We start from the raw sequence: 25510 nt of genomic DNA on the forward strand, positions 1-25510 counted from the left end.
CAATCACGAAAGCGCATCCAAAAAGCAAAATTCAGCAGAAAACAAGGTAATGTAAGGCACACCAATGCACTGCGACCCCAATGATTGAATGAAAAAAGCTTCCGATAATTCTCGGGCGGTGGTGTCACGACTCTTCTTTAAGATAGTGGTTAGTCTAAACAAGGCTTGACAATTGCATTTTTTGCGGTGTTGAGCTAAATGTGAGCCTGTACCAGTCGGCAGGGATCGCTCATGTTCTTTAAGGCGCTCATTCACACAGCGGCCTGTGTGCTTTTTGGATGCGCTTTCATGATTGCGCTCAGGTGTCCAAGGTGTAGTGGTTGTGCGCATAGGGTGCACGGCGCATGTCCTACCGGTATCTGGCTGCTATAAAGAGTGGAGTGACGCAATAAACCATGTCAGTCGAGAGTAGCGCTGTGTTCCGTCTTCTTTCTTGTGGTGTCGTTTTATGCGCTAAAAAAGCAATATGGATTCTCACCAACTAGCCCGCCAACGCATTTTGTTGAGCCCGAAGGAGTTGCCTGGCAAGATAAATATACATGTACCACACAATACGTATACCGTGTGTGTGTCATTGGAGCAGCAGTAAGCATGATAATCAAGCTAATCCTAGAGAATTAGGAAGGCTAAGAATAATTAGCTGAACCATTGCTAAGGCAACGTTATCCTGGTATTGCCGACTAAGCCGCTGCAATATTTTTTTTTTACTATTTTTAAGACACTGCTATAACAAAACATGTTATCTATAATTAAAAGCTGTTTCGTGCGTTTTCATACAATACATAGTCAAGGCAGTTGGAGCTGCTAGCTATGGCGCCGGATGTGCAGCGAGCTTCAAACATAACATCTGCGCAACAGATGTTTCATGAAAAACAGCGACGCATGAAATGCGTCGTTCTTTTGTTTAAAGGCTTGACCACAAAAGAGTGTAGACTAGGGTGGGGTGACACTGCCTACACAACTGAACTATCGCCGTCAGCACTCCGGTTCGTATGAATCCCGTAGATTATTGTAGAATCCCGTAGACCTGTGGCGTAATTTAGCGGCTTTCTGCGAAATGCAACCCTGTATGTTCTATTCAGTAAACCTTGAGATGCCCTATGGCCCCAAATTTAGCATGTTATTGCCACATAAAAATAAATGGCTGATTCTTTTTTTCATAGGTATTGTTCATGACCATAATGCGGTATATGGCTACATAGAAAGATGCAGTTTTGTTAAACGTTAAGAAAGTAGAGTACATTAATTTGCACAGTGTCTACTGAAAACAAAGTTGGGAGCAAATACAGTGTGGCCGAACTAGTCTTTCACCCAAACACAGTTCCGTACTCGACGTTTACCCCAAGCTACGACGCGCACGACGCGAAATTTCTTCCTAATTATTTTCTTCTACCATTGTTCTGTCACGACATATGATGCTCATGATCACGAATATCATTCGTGTGGAAACTTATTTACATGAGACTTTCTCTAGCCACGCCAGGCGGTGAGTAGAGTAGAAACTTGGAGTGAATTAAGAGACAAGTTATTTTTGCGGTGCCGTAAAAGCAACGTCCTCTATCACTGACATCATTTTCGAGGCTAAAACGACATGGCAAAATCTTGCTCAAAACACTCTCGACCAGGCATAAAACACTCTCGCAAATGAAAGTCTCGGATCTGCCAAGTTGTTGGCTGATAACGGAACTTGCTTAAATGGTGTCTTTTGTCAAGTCATAGGTTAGTCCTTGGTAATCGATGTCATAGAATTACAGAAGATGTTACAGAAGTGAGGAGCGATCGCTCGAAATATATATATCTTAATATTTCGCGTGTAGCAATAATGAACATTGTGAAAGCGACAGGACTCCTTTTCCTTTCTTGTGTTCTTTACAGGGTTCTCGCCGAAAAAGGCTTTCCGGAGAAGTGTCATCAGCAACAAACCTCTTTTTTGTCACGTAAGGTGATGGCCTGCACCAACCTAGACAAGAACGAGTCTCAAGCTGGAGCGTTCAAGAGTGATATTGCTCCCGAGATGTACATTGAACTAAACGACAACGGCTCCTACTATTCAAGAAGCATACTTCAGGTGAATATCGAGGTGAAGCATAACTGAAAGAAGAGACATTGGTTGCAGCAAGATATATTAACAGAAAACTCAGCCGCACCTTTCGTCAATGCTCTCCGCGGTTTACCTATCGTGTCCGCAGTGATTCCATGGGTCACTGGCTGTACCCGGCCATTCAGAAGAAATTTGTCTGTATGTATATGCATATGATTAGCTTAATGCTCAGTGTGCACTCGGCATATCGTCTAGAACATTATTATCAGGCTGTCACCTCCAGAGACACAGAGTGCGTGTAGCCGCACTCTGTGTCTCAAAGACCATTCACACTTTCACATCAGTTCCGCTCAGTTTACTCACTTAAGGGCTTCCGAGTAAGGCACTGCTTAAAGGGACACTAAAGAGAAACAATGAATTGGTTTAGATTGATAAAGTGTGCTCGGAGGACTCTTGTGTAGTTTATTTCACCACCATAGGTTTATTATTAGAGGAAAAAACCAAGTTCAGGTTTCATTTTTAAATTTCGCGCCGAACTTTGTAATTCGTGACGTAAAAAGATTTCCAAGAGCATTTAACGTATTTTGGCGCCACTGGCTCGACGAAATTTCCACAAACCCGTTATGTAATCTCTCTGGCCCCCTGAGAGGCCAATGTACTTCGATTTAACCGATTAGGAACTACGTAGGCCCAAGCAGGCGCCGTCAAAAATATGTGATGTCACGGCAAATGGCGCGGGAATTTCAAGGTGGCGTCGCCACCTGTATTTTCTTTTTGCGCGTTTTCTCGCTTATTAAGCGTCTTCTTGCAGCAAGCGTGGTGTTTTTGGTATCGTGGAAGACTTCTTTACTAATGCGAGAAAAATCGTTTTGCTCTTTAGTGTCCCTTTAAGGGTTGGCTAAACAATATTGCACATGATATACACATAAATTAATTTCATAGGAATTACTTACATGATGTTGAATCAAGGACGGACATGTAATGACGGCAGTGTCAGCAGGAGGGCCCAGTCTTTGGCAGTTCGTGGAATTGAAGAAGCAGAGAAGTAGGGCTGGAACGTCGACGTGTGGCTTACTGCGGATGACTGGTGCGGTGAGAAATGCGTACAGCGTGTACGGTGTATAGCGTTTGCTTAAGGGTGCTGCGAAAGAAAGCGTTAACGAGAAAAAGACTGGAAGTACGATGTTTGGCATTTACAATGTGTAACGAGTGATTAAATATTGCCACAAGTTGTACGCCATTGAGGAGGAGGAATCTCGCGGGAAAATTGGGCCATTACTGAGAAGCTTGCGAAACCAATTATGTTCACTGCGGAACACATTGAAGAGTAAAGATAAACGGCTCAATTTTCTGTGCATAATGTCATTAGGCTCGTCATAAAAGTACAATCTTTCCTTGCCGCGAATATGATCTGGGCCATCTAAAAGTTGGTGGTTGTGTACCTCAGTGGCCATGGTCTCCTATACGTTACGTGCTGTTTAAATAAATAAAAGGTTCTACAGATATTTATTAGAAACTTTACCGAGATACTCACAAGACCGCCAGGAAATTTCACAAAAATGATTAAAGGCTGGTATTTTGGAAATACTGTTCAATATCAACGCGTAGCGTGAGGCCGCTTAAAAGTTTAATGACCCGGTAATTGGCGTCCAAGGTAATTTTATTCTGCACACTTTCAAATTTGCGGGAAAAGAATGTCTTAACGACACAAATTCTCAGCATATTAGAAGTAGGAATTGTAATGTTCATCGGTTGCATGATCGCCTCTTGAAAACCACGTCCCAAAAATAAATAAACGTTCCTTCAGGTGTTCGAAAATTGTCGCCACATAGCGCAGAAAAATCGCCGGAGACATCGCCATGATGTTGATGCAAAAATATGGAGTTTGATTAGAACTTTCTAAGAGTGCCCAGGTGAAATCCTAGTTGGGCCACCAGCGATTCGGAATGGTCATCTCAGCCTACGCGACGATGTATAGCTGCCTGGTCTCAGACGATCATTATTTTTCGGAGAATGTTCCTCTTCCTCTAATAAACTGCAGTGAACACCTGGTGCAATACAGAGTGTTTTGTTTTCTTATATCCAGAATATTACAACCTTTAACAGCTCTTTCAATTCTGTACCTTTTAATTTTGAAGTCCAGCGCTTAAAGAAAACTGTTGATGCCAACGAATTATAAAGTTTAAGTTATCAGGCTTTGTTAAGGAAGGATAAGTATGTACCCACCCTTAATCCGCGCTATCGCTGTTTAGATTGTTTAAGCGATGAATATTCGACGTTCCTGCAGGTATTCAAGATGGCATTTTCGACTCCAAGTGATGAGAGTCAGCAATTCCTGGACATTGGTTGCGGCACAGGAGACTTCACACGAGAGCATATTTTACCCACATGCGAGCCGTGTAGAAGGTAACCTGCGCAGTGTATATGGTTCCATATACGAGAAGAGAACAACCAACCATTGCATACGTGTTCTTGATTCAAATAAGGGTTCATCTTATAAGGAAATAGCGTCGTCACAGTGCTGTAAGGTTATACAGATTTTGACAGTAAAATTTACACACCACATAGACACTTTTCATACGAAAGACGCAATGTGTTATTTTATGGCTTACGACTATTTTTTCTAAACCACTCGTAATTTACAACGTTTTGCTTCTTCAGTGGCATTGCTTTCATAAGCGCACACAACATTCAGGAGGCGTTAAAGCGAATATATGAGCCAACAAATGTTTTTATTAATACTCTTCATGGAAATCACTTTCTCGCAATGTTACTAAATTTCGTTCAGTTATCAAACTCTCCGCCGGCGCCGTGCTTTGCTCGCGTCTCCATTTTTCGTTCCTTCGATGTCAGCCTCCGGCTCCTAGGCTCGCTAGGCTGTATTCGGGCCCGCAATTTGCGCGAATATTTACGTTTAACCGTTTGGGAAATTTCAAATGGACCGCTGAAATATATCTTTAACACTGGTGCTGCTTCTGTGTTTCCTTCAAAGCACGAAGAGCGCGGCATGCTTTGCAGTCCTGAGTCCAAAGCTTCCGGCGACATCTGTCGTTACCCACTGCGCGAGTCGTTTCCCTTCCTTTTTAGAAGCATTAGCGAGTTTTAGTATAGCGGATAACAGCAAACGCAAGGATTTAGCGTTAGCGTTAGCGTTGCGTGCTCCTAACTGCGCATGAGCAGAACGTAAACGTAGCCCGAGCTCTTACGTACGAACGCTATTTCTGGAATATAGCGTTCAACGCTAACGCACGCAAGAGATCCCGTACGTAGGGCAAGATGGCGGTGCCTGTTGAAGCGAGAGCCGTCCACTTCCAATCTTTGTAGCCGTTCTCCTGCATTACTAAACTTATTCATTCCCTAATAATGTTCGTATTTGATTTAGATTTGAGTAATAAGGCTTCGCCAACCGTGTACCGCCGATAAAATTGCTCCGTTTTTGAGATACAAAGTCGATTTGCGATGCAGAAGGCTTAGCAAGATTTGCTGGCAAGGTTCGCTCATGTTTTCTGTAGCAGCGCAGAGATGGCGACGCTGTCTTTAGTCGCCTCTTTCCAAGATACGGCCACAAGTCAAGCAGATATATGTCAGGCTTCGTTTCCCTTCATGCCTTTCGCGGCAGTGTATGAATGTGACGCGTGATGCGTCCCAGCTTAAAAAGGCCAGGTAATAGGGGTCTTGAATTCTCGAACGCGGCATGTCGACAGAAACCACCAATGTGTCAGAACTCAACACTTCTGCAAACGCGACATGGAGACGCAACAGTGGTGACTTTGGATCAGCTCGACTTGGTGGCGCTTTTGTGGATTCTACAGTGCATTTAGTGTTTTTATGTCTAGATGGCGCCGTATGTGCTTGCGTTAGCGTTAGCGGGAATGCCTTCCGCTGTACTAAAAGACCACCAGTTGACACGCAGCGCGTTCCGTTTTAGCGTTAGCGTTGAGACGCACGCTAACGCTAACGTAAGCGTTTCCCGCTATACTAAAACTCGCTATTATTCGCTACTTTTCTGCATTCCTTTCTTTCTTGCAATTCGCCTATACTGATAACGAGCGTCATCTGTGGTGAACATTCTGCATTGGTATTACTAATAAGCGATTCATACGGAAACCACCTACGCGCTCCTCAACAAACGACAGGGCTCGTGACCACTCTCCTTTAAATGTAAATGCTGCTTCATGCTACCTTGGCGGGCAAATCATGGCCTCTGCCAAACAGAGCGAATTTAGCATTGATTAGAACGTAAAAAAGCAATAGGTCTTTTATTTATTTGTTTATTCAGATGCATTTACTCCTGTCTACTGCTGCCACGAAATAAAGCGCAAAATTTCCACGAAATAAGAATAAAGCAAAAATGCAAAATCCAAAGCTGCTGGCTTGTACATCCTATCCGGAGCATGCTTGAAGTTTGTGCACGTTGCTTCAGTGGTCACTAAGCTCAGCGTTCGTGCTCAGGAAAGCCGTCGCCTCGCTACCTCTTCCACTTCCGGTTGCACCTCTGCCACTACTCGCAACGTCGTATTACTCGATTTCCAGCGCCTTATTCTCGGACTTGAGTGGGAAAAATCTCGCAAGTTTGCGGGTGCTGTTCTCCTCTCTACGGTGATTCTCTGCCGTCAAGGTGACAGCTCTACATTTTCCATATTGCAACACACGCTGCTTTCTTTCTGTATTTTACGTTACCGACCAGTTGCACGTGTAGCTGCTGCCTTGCGCCAACCGCGCCAGAATGTCTGAGAACAATCGCGATTCTTTCGGGATCGTATGTTGGCCTTGAGCGCACAAAATGCGAACAGCTGAGTTCATTCTCGAACTAACGCGGCCACCAGCGATAAGGATGGAATGTACGACGCTGCATGCATAAATTCCGACGCGCTTTGCGGCGGTTCAGTTTTATCGACGGCCGACGCTCTGTTGGCTGCTGTGAGTGTGTTTTGTGTATTGCTGTAGTGTGACATTCCGTTTCCCGGCCACAAGTTCGGCCAAATAAAGTTTCATCTTGGACACACCGACTGCTGCCTTCGTCGATGTCACGATCCCGCAACATCTGGTGGAGGTCCGTTCGTTCATGTTCCGGACACTCCTGTCTAGCCGTGAACCATGCCAAGGTCGCAAAGAACACATCGACGCCTACGCCGAGCGGCGAGCAAGCCGCAGGCAACAAGGTCTACCGCCAGAACAGGGGCCTCTACGTGAAATGACCCGGCAAACCAAGACCCTGACCGCGACCACAGAGACAATGACAGCCACTGTGCGGCCTCCACCAATTCTGCTCCGGCTAACCAGGGAGCCGCCAACTTTTCGTAGATCATTGATTGAAGACCGAGAAAGCTGGCTCGAGACGTTCGAACGGGCCTGAGCGCTCAGCATCTGGGACTCCGAGGAAAAATTTTGTCATGTGAACTTCTACCTACAAGACGCCGCGAAGACGTGGTTCGAGGAGCTAGACTCCGCGCTACAAACCTGTGATCTCTTTCGGACGACGTAAGCAGGTTCACGTGTGTGGTCCGCAAGGAATTGGCCGCAGCTATGCTGGAGACCCATGTGCAGCTGTCCAATGAAAACATTGCCATCTACACGGGAGAGATGTATCGCCTGTTTCGACACGCCGACCCAAGTATGCCCGAATAGAAGAAAGTCGAGTTCCTCAAGAAATCTCTGGATTGATAGGGAACGCGCCGAAGGCGGTCGCTGAATATCATTCGGATGCTTCGAGAATCCAGAAAATGCTTGAGATGCGAATGCGGCAATACAGCCGCATCTTCTTGGCCAAAAGCTACGCCGACGTTCAAGCTCTAGGAATCGCCGACCTGCATGAGACAACCTCAGCAATCGTGCGAGATGAGCTGCGAAAAATTCTACCTTCATCGCAACCGCCGGTGGATTCCATCGCTGAATTCGTACGCCAGGAGATTCAGCAATCGCTGGGCGCCCCTCAGCTATCAGACCGCAGCCACAAGCTATGAGCAATGCTGCTGCACCCGGCCATCATGCTCTTCCCCCACCCCAAGACGCCACACCACCACAGTACGTCGCCAGAGGCTGTCGCCGCCACCGACGCCCTCCTGCCACCCTGTCGGCCAGCGCTACGCCCCTAGAAACCCCTAGGAAGCCCCTTAGCACTGCGGGGAAGCCGGCCATACCTACCGTCATCGCCAATACCCCTGGATGGGACTTCACGGCTTCGCCGTCAACGCGTCGCGTCCAGAGCGAGGTGAAGGACCACGCGACATCACTGACTACTTTGCAGGGGCGCCATGGACCCCGAGAGGACCTTCCCGATAGCCGTCACCAGGCCGCTACGTGTCTCCGCAACCCCGAACGTACACTGATCCAACCCGGGACCCGTCACCTAGCTCGTAACCGGAGAACTAAGTGCAGCAGCCGATGGAGGTGCGGTTGCTGTACGACGAAATACCACGATCCTCCGGCGCGGACAAAGACGCCACGACGAAATTTAAAGAACATGACGCAAGCCGAATGGAACCCTGACCTGGAAACTTCTCAGCCTGAAAGAAGGCCTGACAACACAACGTGGAAGTTGCAGGACAACCCGACCTAGCCGTGATCCAGCGTCACGACATAATCGCAACGCTACGCGACGAACTAGCGACCTCGACGTTCTCATCGACGGCCACAACGTCAGTATTCTCGTCGATACTGGAGCCGATTATTCCGTACTCATAGGGCCGTTCGCCGGGAAATTGAACCGAAGAAACTGCTCGAGAGCTCCGTCAGTCCTTACCGGGTTTTGACGCGAGAACGGAAGCCCGTGAAGAAGCCGACGAAATGCTACGCGACGACATGATCTAGCCGTTCAAGAGTCCGTTGGCGTCTCCTGTAGTGTTAGTAAGGAAGAAGGCAGGGACCCTACGTTTCTGCTTCGATTATTGTCGCCTAAACAACATCACCAATAAGGACGTGTACCCTCTTCCACAGATAGATGGTGCCCTGGATCGGCTCCAGAACGCCAAGTACTTTTCGTCGACGGACCACAAGGCCGACTACTGGCAAATCGAAGTCGACGACAGAGATTGAGAAAAGACAGCCTTTATAACTCCAGACGGCCTGTTAAGGGTTCATTCATGCCCAACTTGCTTTCCTCGGCCATGCGACTTTCCAACGTGTCATGTATGCACTGCTGGCTGTCTTGAAGTGGCACACGTGTGTCGAGAACTTGCACAACGTCGTTGTGTTTGCCTCAGACTTCGACGAACACCTCTGGTGGCTTGAAGCTGCACTTCAGGAAAGCAAGACCTCCGGACTCACCCGGAAGCCAGAAGAGTAACGCTTTCCTTACGAGCTCTTGTTCTTGGGCCACGTCATTAGCAAGTCTGGAGTTCGCACCGACCCGCGGAAAACAGCTCCAATCGCTGCATTTAAGCCCACCCACCAAAAAGAAGGCCGTACGCCGATTTCGCGGTTTGTTCGCCTGCTACAGACGCTTCGACAAGGCATTTTCACCGATGGTCGAGCCACTAACTCAACTCAAGAAGACCGACGTGGAGTTCAAGTGGGGAGCGCCGCAAATCGAGGTATTTCAAGAACTGAAACCATGCGTGTAGACGCCTCCTATACTGACGCAAGCAGGTAGGATTCGACGCCGTCCTTGTGCAAAGGACTGACGTACTGGAAAGAGTTATCCGTTATGCTAGCCGGTCACTATCGAAGGCGGAAGCCAACTATACCACAACAGAAAATGAGTGCCTTGCAATCATCTGCGTTACAGCCAAGTTTCGCCGCTACATCTATAGCAGGCCCTTCCAAGTTGTGAGCGAACGCCACGACTTGTGTCGGGTAGGTATCTTGATAGACCCTTGAGGTCGCCCCGCACGGTGGAGCCTAAGACTCCAAGAATTCGACATTACCGTCGTTTACATGTCCTGAAGAAAACGCTCCGACGCCGAATGCTTGTCTCGTGCCCCCGTCGACCCACCGTCGCTGGACGACCAGGATGATAACTTTTTCGTGGGAACCATAAGCGCTGACGGCTTCGCTGAACGACAGCGAGCCGACCCAGAACCCGGGGGCCTCATGCAATAACTCGAGTGCACGACCGCCATTGTTCCGCAGGTATTCAAGCGAGGACTGGCGTCGATTTTCTTGAGAAACGGCGTTCTCCTGAAGAAGAACTTCTGGCCACTTCGAGCCCTCTACCTTCTCTTTATACCCTCAGCATTACGACCAGAAATCCTGCAGGGTTTACACAGCGATACGCCGGCTGGACACCTCAGCGTTTCGCGAACGCTCGCAATATTACAGGAAATGTACTACTGGCCGTGCCTTGCCAGCGATGTCGCTCGCTACGTAACGGCATGCCGAGACTGTCAGCCACGCAAAACACCGCGGACAAGAGCAGCACGCTTTCTTCAGCCGATCGAACCTCCTCGTCGAAAATTCCAGCAAATACGAATAGACCTAATGGGGCCGTTCCCAAAATCGATTACCGGAAATAAATGTGTCGACGTGGCTACTGACTAGCACGCCCGCTACGCCGAAACAAGGGTTCTGCGCAATCGCAGTGCCGCCGAGGTAGCCACGTTCTTCGTTGAGAACATCGTCATTCCTCAGGGCGCCCCAGATGTCCTTATCACCGACAGAGATGCGATCTTTACTGCTGACCTAACTCAGGCGATCCTGGGATACAGCCAGACAAGCCACCGCCGGACCACCGCCTACCACCCACCGACCAATGGCCTCACCGAGCGTCTAAACAACACGATCGCCAAAATGCTCGCCATGTACGTCGACGTCGAGCACAAGACGTGGGATTGCATCCTTTCTTACGTGACCATGGCATACAACACAGCCGTATGAAAAACGACGCTGATGACGCCTTACAAGCTGTTCTACGGAAGGAGCTCAACTACAACGCTCGACGTAATGCTAACAAATGTCACCGACGAAGGAAACACCGTCGTCTCGGCTTACTTGCAACGCGCCCAGGAAGCCCGAGAGCTCGCCCGCCTGCGCATCAAGAACCAGCAGAGGGTCGACAGCCGTCACTATTATTTTGGACGACGCCACATGGAATACCAACCCGGTGACTGCGTGTGGGTCTGGACTGCGATACGCCCAAGGGCACTTAGCGAGAAGCTTCTTCGACGATATTTCGGGCCATAGGAAGTCCTTCGACATCTCGGCACTCTAGACTACGAGGTTATCGCGGACGGCAATACGAACTCTCAACGGCGCCGTGCATGACCTGAAATCGACCATGTCGGTTTATGGTCGTTAGCGACCCTGAGGACAGCACTTTTTGCTTTATTATTGTACTTTTTGATTGTACTTATTGCTCATTGTACTTTCTTCCCTTACTATACTTCCGCGCAAGAATGTCTGAGAACATTCCAGATTGTTTTAGGGTCATCTGTTAGGCTTTAGTACGCAAACGCGAACAGCTGAGTTCATTGTCGAACTAACTCGGCCTCCAGCCGGGTCGATAGGCTTGTGTCCTTTCGGTACTCACTCGTACAGCCGGGCACCCAACATATCGGCATGGCTTTGTCGGCTTGGATGCACGCATAACGCAGCGTCGAATTCGCACCTCGATGTATTCGGACAAACGCATGAGCTACGGAACGCCGGCAATGCAAGAAAAACGAGCCACCTGACGGAAGAATTCGGGAGGTGACATAGTTATTCCAAAACTATGTGTACGTACCAAAAAGCCCGCTTAGCCACCGTATTGAAGTTCGGGAGGTGAACCGACACTACACGGAGGACTGCTCGGTCTGACTGTGCAGAGAGTAATCCGCTTGAGACTGCAGCGCCAATGGGAGCAGAATCTCTGGCGGTTCCGCACAACTCGGGGCAGTTTGCAAACTGAACGTATTCTATTAACTTGCGTCCTGGCACGTATTGCGCTATGTGAATTGCACGCGGTCATGTTGTATGATCAACTGCAAACGTATTGTGAGGATGACAACAGTTTGGAGATATGCGCACGAAATGTGTGACCAAACTCATTGATATACTACTTAAAATTTGCATTCTTATCAGCTAAAGAATCACACGTTTGAACCACCGTATAACAAGTTCGAATAAGTGCTCAAAGAGAAAACATTAACAATTCAGGACAGAACGATGCTGAGGTGGCACGCACCTATGCGTTGACGGTGCCGCCGAAGCCCGCGTCGTCTGCTACCGCGATGCCCTCATCATCACAGCTGGCTGTAGTTCGCGTGCGCAGCGCTTGCATACTGAAGTACCCTTTTCGCTAGTTCAATGGGTAGCGACAGTGGCTGAAGAAAAGGGTGGAAGGTGAGGGGGAAGGGTCACAGTTGCGGTTAACTGGAGAGCGCAGCCGCCCCTCTCTAGAGATTGCGGAATGCTCTGCTATATTGTATTCCCCCGGGAAGCTTACGCGACGGCCTCTACGGCCGATGTACTCTGCGTCACAGGACATCGGCACGGAATGGTCTGCTGTCGTGCACATGGTCAACAGCTGTTGACAAGTTTTTATCATAACGTCGGGGAAGAGGAGGGGGGTGTTGCGTCGCGCCACCCGTTTGTCTACGGGCCTGATTTGTGAACTTGTGACCTGTATTGATATCCGACACGCAGCAGACCGGACGAAAGCTGCACCCACAGCCTTTTGGGCGACACTCCAACACTGCACACTCGAGTATTGGTTGTGCCCTCCACCTCGCTCAAAAGTGACCAAACAAGAAAGCGTGATCTGCAGATGCGTCCAAAGCAACACATACACACATGGAACAATAATGAACCACCTCTACCCGACGTTTCACAGATATAAACGGCCGTTTTTGGCGCCATAGTTGTCCGCCGCCGCCGCCGCCGGTGTCCGTAACCACTATCGCACGAGAACAAAAGGAAATAAGAAAAAAATTCCAAAATTGAATAAGGTTCGAACGTGGGCCCTCTGAGCGGGACCCCAGTGTTCTACCCCAAGGCCATGCCGGTTTATTTTTTCTTTAAATTTATCTTTATTTCAAGATCGTGCTTGAATCTGAGCTGCAAAAAGACCCTATACAGGCTTCATGTCGGGAAGGAGCCACATTAACATATGTAATGTAGTGTGGTAGAAGAGTAAAATAACAACCAGGCGTGACACAAACGCGATTTCTGTAACCGGGCGTCGCACAACGCAAATTGGGCAACGAGTGGGTTGTTGAGTGCTTCCAACCGAATACAAAGGCCTCTACGATAATTCTTCATCGCCATCAGCCGCAACATCAACAAAGTGCACATAATGCCATACAGGTGTTTAGCGAGTACCACGGTTCTCCGCAGAATGACGAAAAATTGCATAGTGGCTGCTTCCCTACTTCACAAAAATTATGATGATTTATGGCGTAGCGGGTTCCTGGCAAGTGCACTTCTATTGGTTGCCAAGGAAGCCCATAAGGCTCTTATGATCCCTTTCCTCAGGCTCTCGATAAAGTTAATTCCTTCTCTCCCTCGCTCTCCGGTTAACGTATGGTATACAGAGTAGTGGGACAGTTAAATAACGGCCGAGCGTCACACAATATGAAATACGTAACTAGTGGGTCGTTTAAAGCTTACAACCCATTACAAAGGGCTCCAGTCATAATTCTTCATTCATCAATCACCGCAATAACAGAGTGCACATAATGCCTCACAGATGGTACCACGCTTCTCCGCATAATACGAATATTCTCGTGGTTGGTGCTTCCCAACTTCCCAAAAGTTATGATTAGTGGCGTAGTAGGTACATTGCTAATATTCTTGTATTAGTCGCCACAAGAGAGTTTATAACGGGCTCTAGAAATGCCGCTCTTCCAGCTTTCCCTGTGACTGCGCTGCGCTTTCCGCGCAGGCCTGGCGTTTTTTTGGATACTTGAACGCAGAAATTTTGGTCTGTCTGTCTGTCTGTATGTATGTATGTGTGTGTATGTATGTATGTATGTATGTATGTATGTATGTATGTATGTATGTATGTATGTATGTATGTATGTATGTATGTATGTATGTATGTATGTATGTATGTATGTATGTCTCTCAGACGATTAAGCCACCCGCGCACAGCTTCGTCACCTGCTGAACGCCCAGCCATATTGAACTGGTAGTGGCGTTCAAACTTGTGAGCATTATCGATCAAATAGCAAATATTACGCATACCTGAGGGGCAAGATCAACACGTATTGGGTGGTGGATTTCTTTACTAGAAAATACCTAGATACCCAACTCTAAAACCCTTTTGTTTATTAGGCTGAGCTGAAAATGGTAGTGTTTATTAGGCTGCCGCTGAAAATGCGACGCTATGAGCCAGACGCGTCGATACAACATAGAGGGGGACTCATATAGTACGCGTGGCCGAAAACTATCGTCTTTCGACGACACTTGCAGCGAATCACTCAGATACACGGCCAATTTTTGAGGCGTTACTTCTGTTAGACAACCATTAGCCTTAATTTTTTGGTGAATTCGACCTCAGTTGACATTCGCAGTTTGCGCAGATAAGTTTGTGTATTTTAACACGAAAGTGTTTTATGCCGGAGTCCACGAAGATTTCAATGACGTATTTCCGTCACGGAAATGACGTTGAAAAAAAGTACACGATCAGATGGCAAAGAAAAAAAGGTTCCGTCCTCGGCTATGGAACCCACGGCCAATCGGTCCGCAACAACAGATGCCGGGCATGCTATCCACTGCGCCACGGTCACGGACTCTAGAGTCTTTACAAACGCGCCTTTTATATCTACCACTCTTCCGGTCGGCGGGGTGGTGTTGCCCTCTGGGAGCGGTAAGGCGAAGTAATTCGTCATTACTATGGCCTCCGCGATTAGCACCTGCAACGCGTTACACGTCCGTCCCATTCCGCGCGTTTTCAATAGAAGTTCAATTTTGTCAATTCCTTAACAGACCGCGAGGTAGCGACATTGACCCAAGCGTCCTAAAAGCGCCGGCTTCACTCATAGCATCACGCTAATCCAAACCAAAAATAGCTCTGCGACGCGCGCCTGCCTCAAATGGTTGTAACACCGCGTTCCCCGCTCACGCGCTCGCTCCAAAAAGAATTCGCGGCCGGACTACCGGGGCAGCACGAGGCGCTTTGCGTTTCTCTCTAGTCCGGCCATGGTGTTCAATCACATTTTAACATGCCGCGGGATGGCGACCAAGTTCTGAGTCCAATATGCGAGGCTATTATAGCTATCACACCTTGTTCTTTGATTACGCTTTCACCGTCAACTACTACAGCTACCACAAAGGTTTGTTTAATCATTTAACATGGACGTTGGTCGTCAGTATGGAGATGTACCACCAATCATAAAAGTGGGTGCATACACGTTGAACGGTGCAATTTGCTGCCAGACATCAATATACATTGTGCAAACTCTCTTATACCAATGTACAGGAAAAATTCAGTTACTTCTGTAAGGGCACGCTTTACTTTCGTGTTACTCCGATTCCTATGACGGAGGGATCAACCATGTTTTTTAAGAGACCTTCAATTTGAGAGCAGTGCTTTGCATCTTCCTTCTCCTTTTGTCTTCTTTTTGCGTGCGCTGTTTAATTCAAGAAATGAACACGCACCAAATTGCCCAACTTGTCACTTTGGTAAAATATATGCCTCGTGGCATTTTCAGTGTTCCGTCGCTAAATACACGACCCTTAAAACTGCGATCATTCTCCGTGTGCGCGTCAAGGTGTACGATGAATAGGTAATAGAATTTGCCGGTGCTAAGTGGTAGACTGAGTTGCCTTAAAAAAGAAAAGTTGCAACAAATTGACATTGAATGTAAGCGCTGCTTCCTCTCTAGGCATGAACTTCCTGACGTTTTTGTGATGTAGACTTCATTTTCCTACTTATTTAGACTAGTTGTGTGTCAATAGTACTGGCGTATGACGCTTTTGTATCCGTGTATACTGCTTAGTATTTATACATAAAGATTAGATGTGCTATGCGGATAACAGATTGTCCAAAACGGCTAATGTTGTTTTTTTTATTGCTTCTGTGACTCGCCATTTAGTCTGTCGTTCCACTATTCCTGTAGCAATTTTTCTTAATCGTATAATCCCCACTTTTAGTTTCGTGATTGATTCATTGATTGAGTCAAATAATTTTTTCTGAGGCAGCATTATTTGCGCACACTAGCCAACAGCTTCCGGTGACTGATTCTTAAGACAGTTTACTGCAAATACTTGTGTGAAGTAAGCAATAAAAGAACCAGTACACAGCGCATGTACATTTGAATTACGTATAAGGTCGAAGTACTTTTTATGTATTTTAATAAATCATGTCTCAGGGCTGCCTTCTATTAATGACAAGCTATGCCATCGCTATTATTAAAGCACTACAATTAATGTCGGACTTTACGGAAGCAGATTAAGCCTCCATAAGGGTCTTCGTTTCCGCAGGATTGTGGCAATCGATTGCTCCGAAAGTATGCTCAAGTATGCCAGAGAAAAGTATGCACACGAGAAGATTGTTTACGACCACCTGGATATAGACAAGGACGTGTCGGCCTTTTCGAAGAAGCACGGTGGCTTCCAGCGGGTGTACTCTTTCAAGACTCTTCAATGGTCTCAAGATCTGTCGTGCACTTTGAAAAACATCGCTGAGCTGCTGGTGCCTGGTGGCGAGTGTCTCCTATTCTTCTTCGCGAGAACCTTCTTGATGGAGTCCTTCAAGCAAATGAGCCGCCTGGAGCCTTGGTCAAAATACGCAGATGTAAGAATTTCATGTTTGAGGGCTGCTGCACCACCACCATGCCGTTGGCGTTCGGTGGCGGTCACTGTTGAAATACAGCAGGATACTATCTCGTGGCTGGCATGGTGTACTAGGGAATTGAGGGAAAGTGCACAAAATAGTGTGTGGCGAAGTGTGGTGGAGGTTGCGCCTTTGTGCTGTAAAAGCGTGTTGAGCGCGTATGTGCAAGCAAACCTAGAGAGACGACCGTACTCGCGACAGAGAGAGGAGAGCTAGTAGAAGTTCAACTGTACTTCTTCTCCTCTTGCCACTGTGAACAAACGCGATGATGTTGTTGCTCTACGCAGCAGTTATCGTATACAGCTGATGACGTGACCTACCTTGGTGAGAAAAATGTGGCTGCTTTAAAGGCTAAGCGAGTCCAGACATGGCTCGTGACGTCAGCAGTCTGGTCTACGAGTGCCTACAGTTTCAGTTCGCGTTATTTCAAAGCGAAATGCAACACGCTGCATTTGCTTTATTCTGCGCTGATCACCACGCTGTCGTTGTGATATCTAGAATCCGCTGCCAGCGAGTGAGCTGCTTTCGTTGTCGGATGTGCACTCAAGATACCATATCAGTTACTCTATTAGTTGGCGATTGTGCACTGTAAACTAAAAGGCAGAGAAAACTGCCAATGCTTTTATGACTAGATGTTTACTGGTTTGCTATCGCTATCCCCGTTTTGCGTTACTGGAGAAACTGTGCCTTTTTCGTTACCTTCTTTTTAGGGGTGTGCGAATATTCGAAAAGTTCGAATATTCGTCGAATATTACATTCGAAATATTCGTATTCGATTCGAAAATCGTGTATTCGAAATCTTTCGAATATTCGATAACTTCGAATATTCGAAAAATTCGAATATGCGATTCGATTATCATGCATAAAATAACTCGTCTTTCACATTTCTGCTGCGTTCGTATCGCTAAAAACGTTGCCGAGAGGAGCGATACACATCGTTAGTACACGGAGGCACGATATCTGCCTGCGACGAGCGCCCCAATACGTATGATTTATTGCTGGTGCATCTCCGACGTGCAGCGCTGTTGGCGATCATGTAACCGTACATGTTCAATATTATGCGGCCGTAATGTGCCGCACTACCACTCGTTCACTATGCGGGACCACTTCTGAAGAAAGACAGTGACCCACGTGACTGGTGGCGGACTGTTCAGATACCCCAGTCTGGCAAAGCTTTGCCCCATGTAACTCCCTATACCAGCCACTTCTGTTGCAAGCGAGCGTGCCTTTTCAGTGGCAGGGGGGGGGGGGGGAAGCGTTGTCTCTGTTACAAGGGAGCGCCTGCTACCTGATCATGTTAAGCAACTAATATTTCTTCATGATAACATCTAGTCATTACCTTCATTGTGCCGTGATATTTGCTTGTGTTGTGATGTGCATTGGCTAGCCTGGACATTGTGTTCTGGAGATAGCAGTATGTTTGAGGCCCGTGTACTTAGATTTAGGTGCACGTTAAAGAACCCCAGGTGGTCGAAATTTCCGGAGCCCTCCACTACGGCGTCTCTCATAATCATATCGTGGTTTTGGGACGTTAAACCCCAGATATTATTATTATTATTGGAGATAGCAGTGTATGTTGTGTTGCCAGTCAGGCTGTTAATGTTTTTTTTTTTCAAATAGCTACATGTTAAATAAAATATTGTTACTGTGGATGCATTTTCCCTTTGATATTCGATATTCGATTCGATATTCGAAGGTGGATATTCGTATTCGATTCGTATTCGAAAAATTTGATATTCGCACACCCCTACTTCTTTTGCAGCTATATTCTAGTATTTTTCTTGGTTTGGGCTATTATATTGTGTACTACGTATTAGGCACACCACAAGAAAAAAGTACTGCACCGAAAAAGAGACGCCTTATTTTACCAAATCTACATCAGTGTAAATCATCTGCTTCAAAGGTGCTTCTACGAGGCGTACCAAAGAGTCACGACATAATTGACCAAAAGGGCCAGCATGCCTACCTGTCTGCGGCTCTTTCCTCGGCAGGACTCATCCCTTACACCGCTGAAGTGCTGGTCAAACCGCACCTGACATGGAGACCAGGTGACTCATGTGAAAGTGAGATCTTTTTATTCGAAAGATTTATTCTCCAGAATAGCTCCAGATTTAGCTGCAGATTAATTCGTCGTCCTATAATCAATCAGAGATCAAACTGAGCATTACGAAATTGCAAGTCATAATAAAAACAGCGACACTAAAGAAAATCACTTGTTAGTTTATGCTGAGAAATTATCATTCCAGAACTTTATCATCCTAAAATCACAACCTTAGATATGTTATGAGACGGTGAATAAATGTTCCAGGTTTCGTTCTTGAACTTACTGGTGGAATTGTGGTACTGGAGGAAGTGTGACGTCACCGACTTCAAGGCATTGTTCTGTACTTTCGTGCCAATAGGTTCTATAAAAATTCATGAAACTTTCTCACAATTTATACCTCGCTTTTGTAGAAGAGACTGCTCTTTAATTTTAATATAAATAAATACATGAGGCCTTGCATACTCCACTAAAATCAAAGCCCTCACGTCTAGTTAGGGCATGAACCATAATGCGACGTTGCCAGCTGCATGCCTTTTTTGCTCGTTTTCCCGATCACCAAGCGTCCTCTGGCGGAAAGACTGTGCTTTTCGTATTGTGCAACGGTATTTTCCTAATACGGAAAAATTCTTTTTCTAAGTGTATCTGTTAAACAATAGACAAGTTATTTGTTGGTGCTCTAGTGAATACAATGGAAGTGTTAATGTTGAAAGAAGGAGTGCTCTTTATTTACGCAGCAGGCGATGCTAAGTGCAGACGAACCGCAACGTCTCAAATTCTACGCGGCGTCTATTAACGTGGTCAGTCATGCTGTTCCAAATTGAGTCCTTAGATTTTAGTCCTTCTTAAAGTTAGTTCCGAAGATATCGAAAACTTTTCCTGGCTTTAAACAGCACAGACGAATGGAAGTGTTTTAAACACTTTAATATTGTCAACGCGTGTCGAAATTGACGCAGCCTTTGTCTAAACCACTGCATCGTCACAGACGAAGAAAATGAAGAGTTCAGTATCTTTTCTTTTCAGCGCAAGTTGCCAGAAAAAACTAGAACTTGAATTGAACACTCCAGCCTATCGGCTCACCTTGCGACTTAACCTCTGCGTTTCGGCCTATAAGAACTGTGTTTTACAGCAATGAATGTAACCACTCGACTCCTTTGGCCACGCATGTGCAGGTATCCTATTTTGTTTTATGTAACTTACGTGAAAACTGGCGTTACCGTTTTTTCGACGTCTTGCGTAGAAAAGACAATTGACTTGATTATCTTCGAGTCTGCAGAGGCGAAACGTGCTTCATTTGACTGTTTTTTGAAGGAGAGTTTTTCGTTTTTTGAGCGGCGGTTACTAAATCATTTCGGTTGCATTGTGCATAGTATGATAAGGACCCGCGATTTCTTGTATGCAATGTTAGTACATGAAAATAGGCAGTGTAGTGGGACTTAAAGGCAGGGAGTTGAAACCTATCCACATTTGTTAGACCACCGCTTGTACCGTCTACTTCCTTCGTTTTTCTTCTGCTTGTGCGCTGCCCAACAATGGAAAAATATGGAGGTGCACTTCACCTTATTTTATGCAGAGTGCACAAAGTATTTGCGGGAGCTATCTGGTCTCAGAAAATGAACTAAAATATACAGCGATGACATTCTTACATATGGTGCCACCTGTTCCTGGTTATTGCGTACCTTCATGCACTGTTTCTCTATCAGCGAATGCTCCTTCCGGAGTCCATGATATACGTGTAAATGAAAATGTTTCCTTATAATTCGTGTCTGGGAGCGTCCTGAATAGGAAAATTATACTGAATGGCTGACTGTTGCTATCTCTGGTTGAAGAGAACCTCTTGCGTTTATCACGAAGGCCGTTATAGTTCCCTCTTTGGTTTCTGCGCAGGTCTATTCCACATAGCTAATCCAGCGTTTTCGCTTCTGAGCGAAACGGAAAAGCCAGCATTCCTGGAGGCGCTGTTGACTCACCTACCCCAGTGGCGTGAATTGTATTGCGAGGAAAGTGGCCCGATGTCGTGGTCATCATTTCTCGTACATGCTAGAAAGGCTTAGGTCCTGACTAATTCATTATTACTGTGCCGTAACAATTGCCAAAAAATGCGAAGGCCTCGGCACTAAAGAAAACCAAAGTAATGTTATGTGGAGCTAGTCAAGGTATTTGTTGTATTTAGCCTAATTGCGTAATCACTTATTAAACATCGATGTACTGTTAAATATTTTAATCAGAGCACAAAATGAAGATAAGGAATGTATTGAAAGCACTGAAAACAGCCTTTTCCGGAATTCTGTAGCTTTGGCAGGGTCTTTATTCAAGCTGTAAGAAAGCCCACGAAGGGAGGCAAAGGGTTGCACGATTACTCACAAGGCGCTTTTCACACTTTTTGTAATTTGCTGTTTTAGAAAAAAAGGCATTTTCGCAAGCACAAAGGAACAGAAAGGCGGACGAGGTTTTGAGCATGTTTTGATTTTAGTGTCTTGGAATTCAATAAATCAAAATTCCGGCAGATTGACCGCATTGTCAAAATCGATTTATACGACGCAATCAGGGAGTGGCTGCCTATGCCCCATTTTTGGATTTGAGCCAAGTATTACGAGCAAGACCAAGGTATTTGAGTAAGTTGGATAGTAATATGCATATCTTTGGCTTACCAGGTACTTCGATACCCTGGCATGTAAAGAGTTGAACATAGCGTAACATAATATCTGCACTCAAGTAACGCATGTGTTTACGCGAAATAAACAAAGCAAGTCACCAGCGCGAAGTGACGGTCAACAACGTATGCAGGAAAATTTGCGCTAAACTAGAAAAGGACGACACAAAGAAGGTGCGTTAACACGTGATGTTCCTCGATGTGTCTGTGCATCTATGCGCAGCCACGGGGTGTCTGCGCAGTTCGGGGTTCCCTATTTAACTGGTGCTCTACGTTCAATAAAAACAGTTGGTAGTGTGCGTTCGATCTGTTGAAGTGTTCCTTCTTTGTGTTGTCCTTTTCTAGTTTAGCGCAGATTTTCCTGCATAGTATGAATCAACTAGCCCCTCAAGACATCCTGGTCAACAACGTCCCCTCGGTAGCGGGCTACATCGCGACCCTTCCATTAGTTTCAATTTTGGCAGACGTTGAGTTGCACACCTGTTACACGGAATGCTTCGTAATATACACTTTATATATGTTTCAAATGCAAACACGTGAAGAACATTTGAATTCGATGGGTCTGATTACACCAAGAAAGCACATGGTCAGAGTCATCGCTCTTCAGGAGAGTACCTGGACCCTTTAGGAAGAGCGGAAGGACTCTTATACGAAGGATCACATTGCCACTTATGAGAGAGTAAGACGACGCTTGCCGGTTACACTCCTACGGAATTCATATAACACACACCGGAGCGTCAAGCGGCTCGACAACTATTTTAAGTTACTCAACTGGCCCATTCTCTAATTTTGCGCGACTACTGTTGGAAATAGTGAAGTATTCATTTTAAGCAAGTCCTATAATACTTGCCATCGCGCCCAGCGTCTGGAAAAATAGGAATAGTTCAATTTCAGCAATAGTTTGATGAAACTCGCCAAAACAACACACATTTTCCAGCAGAGTAATCTAGAAAGCACGAAAAGATTGTGTGTGATTTCCAATTAAGCGTTTGAGGTATTCTTTATTTTCATGCTTGTATGAGTATAGAGAACTAAAATGTGTGACAATGATGTGCCTTTTGTCATACGGTGCAAAATAAAGTGGAAAAATTAGCCTCATGTTTCTTCAATTATTCCATATGATTATGAAAAAATCAATACGTGGTGACGGCTGGAGGCATCAGAGTTGTGACTTGCTATGTTGTCGCTCCTGTTCAACGTGAGCAGACTTGAAAAGTTGTATCTGAAAAGCAGAACGTATTAGTATGATGAGATAACGGAATTTCAGTAGGAGTTCGCAAAACGTACACAATAAGTGATTTACGCAGAGATAATGAAGGCTCATAAAGGGACAACAAATGCAAACAGACATGGTAAGGAATCATGTCTTTTATCGCGATAGCGTTAAAGAGCTTGTTCCGCAGATATTCCGGTGTGGGCGTCGCTGGTTGTGAGCGAAAAATCATCTTGTCCGGGAGCAAAAAATCGAGAACGATGCTAATAAAATTACTAATAAAAAATCTTAGGTTCGAGCGAGAATCCAACCCAGGCCATGTGCGTGGCAAGCAGGTGTTCTACTACAGAGCCAGTACATTTTCCCTCTAATTTCGGTTTCCTAACACGGCAGAGGAATCAAGAGCAGTAATAGACAACTGCAGCAATGTCAAAGCAGTACAGACCTATATGTAGTTACATTCCTAAAATTCATTCAGGTAAGCCAGGGGCTCAACCCTGGAAAGGCAGGCAGGAACAAAGTCTTGTTGTTTCAGTACATCAACGTACTGAACAATGCTTTCGCGAAAAAGCACGCGTGCAGGTCTCCTGTCAGGGTCGCAGAAAAAACCGGCCATTCTAGCCCGCCATAGATAATGGAGGCCAAGAAGCATTATTAGATCGATAGGCAGTCCATCCTCATTTTCTATTGGTAAAAATCTTATTCTATGTGAGTGCAAGGGAAGTTCTTTTTTGAGCGTTCTCTGTAAAACGTCTTAGAAAGAAACCCCTTCCCAACAAAGCAAAAAAAAAAAAAATCCGGCAGATCCCACGTACCGTGGGAATCCGTGGGAATCGATGTTATGCGAAGCATTCGGCTGGAAGGTTACTGTGGCGTAAATTTTGTAATGAGCGAAACGTTAAAAACGACGCTAAAGATCTATAAATTTTATACTCACACATATATGCTCAAGAGCCGGATATGTGTTATTTAACCAGTTGTTTACAGTTTGGTAACGCTGCAAACGGCAACGTGGGTATTACCAACACCAGAAGCGGTAAGCTGATATGTAGTGCTGATACTTGTCCCTAATGATGGAGAACGCACGCACGTTTCATGAACAGGTGTGCATGTGTGCAACAGGTTCTTGACAGTTCTTGAACAACGTCATCATCACCGTGGTCAGTGAGCACCAGCAGCTGGTGATGACGTGTTATTAGATCCGGTCGTGATAGCGGTGACGAGGGGTCCATATGTAGTGAAGTATGAGGTATAGCACAATTATTGGAAATTGTGGATGCCTCGGTAGTTTCGTCGATAGATTGTATGTCGATAGAGCCGGTGACATGTCGGAACCGGAAGCCACCCTGCGTGTTGGTGAGGTATAAGCCGTTGAGTCTAATAGGCCTGGATATTGCTACGGAGACCAACATCAGTGGATGCCGCTTCTCGTATTCGTAGACTACATGGGCGTATGTGGCCTACGTAGCCTAGTCTACAAAGCGGCTGTCAATCAATCTGGCATAATCATCGGTCAGCATGAGGCCATTTCCCAGCCTTGTAAGTATGAAGAGGACACTGCGTCGTTCTTGAGGACTAAGTGCACTTTACGGTGGGATGACGTGAATATCATACGTAACTTTCGTTAATGTATTCCTCAGGGATCAAGCAATGCTTCAAAATAGCTTGCTGAATCATAGGAATACAAATGTAATGTTGATTAAACTGCTATAAAAGCGGAACCAACACTGCAACTACAGACGTTAATCTGATATGACGCCTGTATCCTAGGAGTACACATCGTAGGAGTATCATGTAGTGTTTATTCCCTTCTTGCAAAATTAGATCGCCAGCACCATAGCCACAACTGACGTTGCACCGACATTACTTCTGCATAGGCTGTTTTTCCAAACCAGTTTGCAGACCTGGCGTGGCGCTGTGGTAGAATACCAGATTGCCACACAGAATGCGTGGGTTCGATTCCTGCTGGAATTTATTCCAGCAGAAATCTTTCCGTTCGTCGGGTCAACGCTGCCGATGTCGGTTTTTCTTAACGCTCTCGCATTCAAATTACCGATGTCTGTCCTCGCCTTTCCTGGGTAGATATAAACGGTCAATCACATGTGGCGCATACCCCTACACCGCGGCCCGTGGTAAACGGGTATGTGCCACACGTGTCTGCAGAAAGGGTTTGACGACGTACGCGACAGGATTTTCACGTTATTCATGTCATGACCCGACAATCATATTTTCAAATTCTTTTACCCTCCCATGCGAATTTTTTTCTACACCAAGCTGAAGAGGCGATCACGAGAGCACCCAGACCTTGGCGGCTAGATAGATAGATAGATAGATAGATAGATAGATAGATAGATAGATAGATAGATAGATAGATAGATAGATAGATAGATAGATAGAAACGCTCAAAGTGCCAAAGGTTCTCTAAGAATTTAATACATGATCTATTGTCTCTGGCTTTCGGCAGATAAAACAATGAGAACCCTACGGCATATAAACACCTCGATCATCTAAAAAGGTCCGTACCGGCAGGGTGCCCGAATGTAACTTAAAGAAAATAGTTTTTGCGCTTGGCAGAATTTGCATTTTCTTAACACGTTTGAGAACATCGTTGCCCTCGTCCCCACTATTTATTACCCTATACATAGGTACCGCAAAAGTCATGTCGCATATGTTTTTATGCAGTTTCTTTCAAACGACTGAAAACAGGTATTCATTTGAAAACCTAACTGACAAAAAGCGGACACTGTCCACAACTTCTTGAAAAAAAGAACACGCGTGACTCCGGGCATGCTTGCGGCGCTAACAACAATGTTAGGTAACACTACATTGCTTGAAACTGCACTGAAATTAACTTTAATGCTTCACAA

General features: G+C 45.9%; 1 protein-coding gene across 1 annotated transcript; it reads left to right on the forward strand.

Moving 5' to 3' along the window:
• The first annotated feature begins 916 nt into the window (after window positions 1–916).
• Window positions 917–21463, forward strand: LOC119400776 (juvenile hormone acid O-methyltransferase). Its single transcript, XM_049417434.1, has 6 exons — window positions 917–986; window positions 1876–2068; window positions 4329–4447; window positions 16385–16697; window positions 18640–18799; window positions 21432–21463. The coding sequence occupies exons 2-6, from the start codon at window positions 1946–1948 to the stop codon at window positions 21461–21463; spliced, it is 747 nt and encodes a 248-aa protein (XP_049273391.1). The 5' UTR covers window positions 917–986; window positions 1876–1945.
• The last annotated feature ends 4047 nt before the right edge of the window (window positions 21464–25510 follow it).

The sequence above is a fragment of the Rhipicephalus sanguineus genome, chromosome 7 (genome assembly GCF_013339695.2).
Source record: "Rhipicephalus sanguineus isolate Rsan-2018 chromosome 7, BIME_Rsan_1.4, whole genome shotgun sequence".
NCBI lineage: Eukaryota > Metazoa > Arthropoda > Arachnida > Ixodida > Ixodidae > Rhipicephalus > Rhipicephalus sanguineus.

Coding starts and splice junctions, on each gene's coding strand:
- LOC119400776 (XM_049417434.1), top strand. CDS start 1,946: ATGGCCTGCACCAACCTAGACAAGAACGAGTCTCAAGCTGGAGCGTTC. Junction 4,448..16,384: donor ACATGCGAGCCGTGTAGAAG/GTAACCTGCGCA, acceptor TCGTTTCCGCAG/GATTGTGGCAATCGATTGCT. Junction 18,800..21,431: donor ACCAGGTGACTCATGTGAAA/GTGAGATCTTTT, acceptor TTGGCTTACCAG/GTACTTCGATACCCTGGCAT.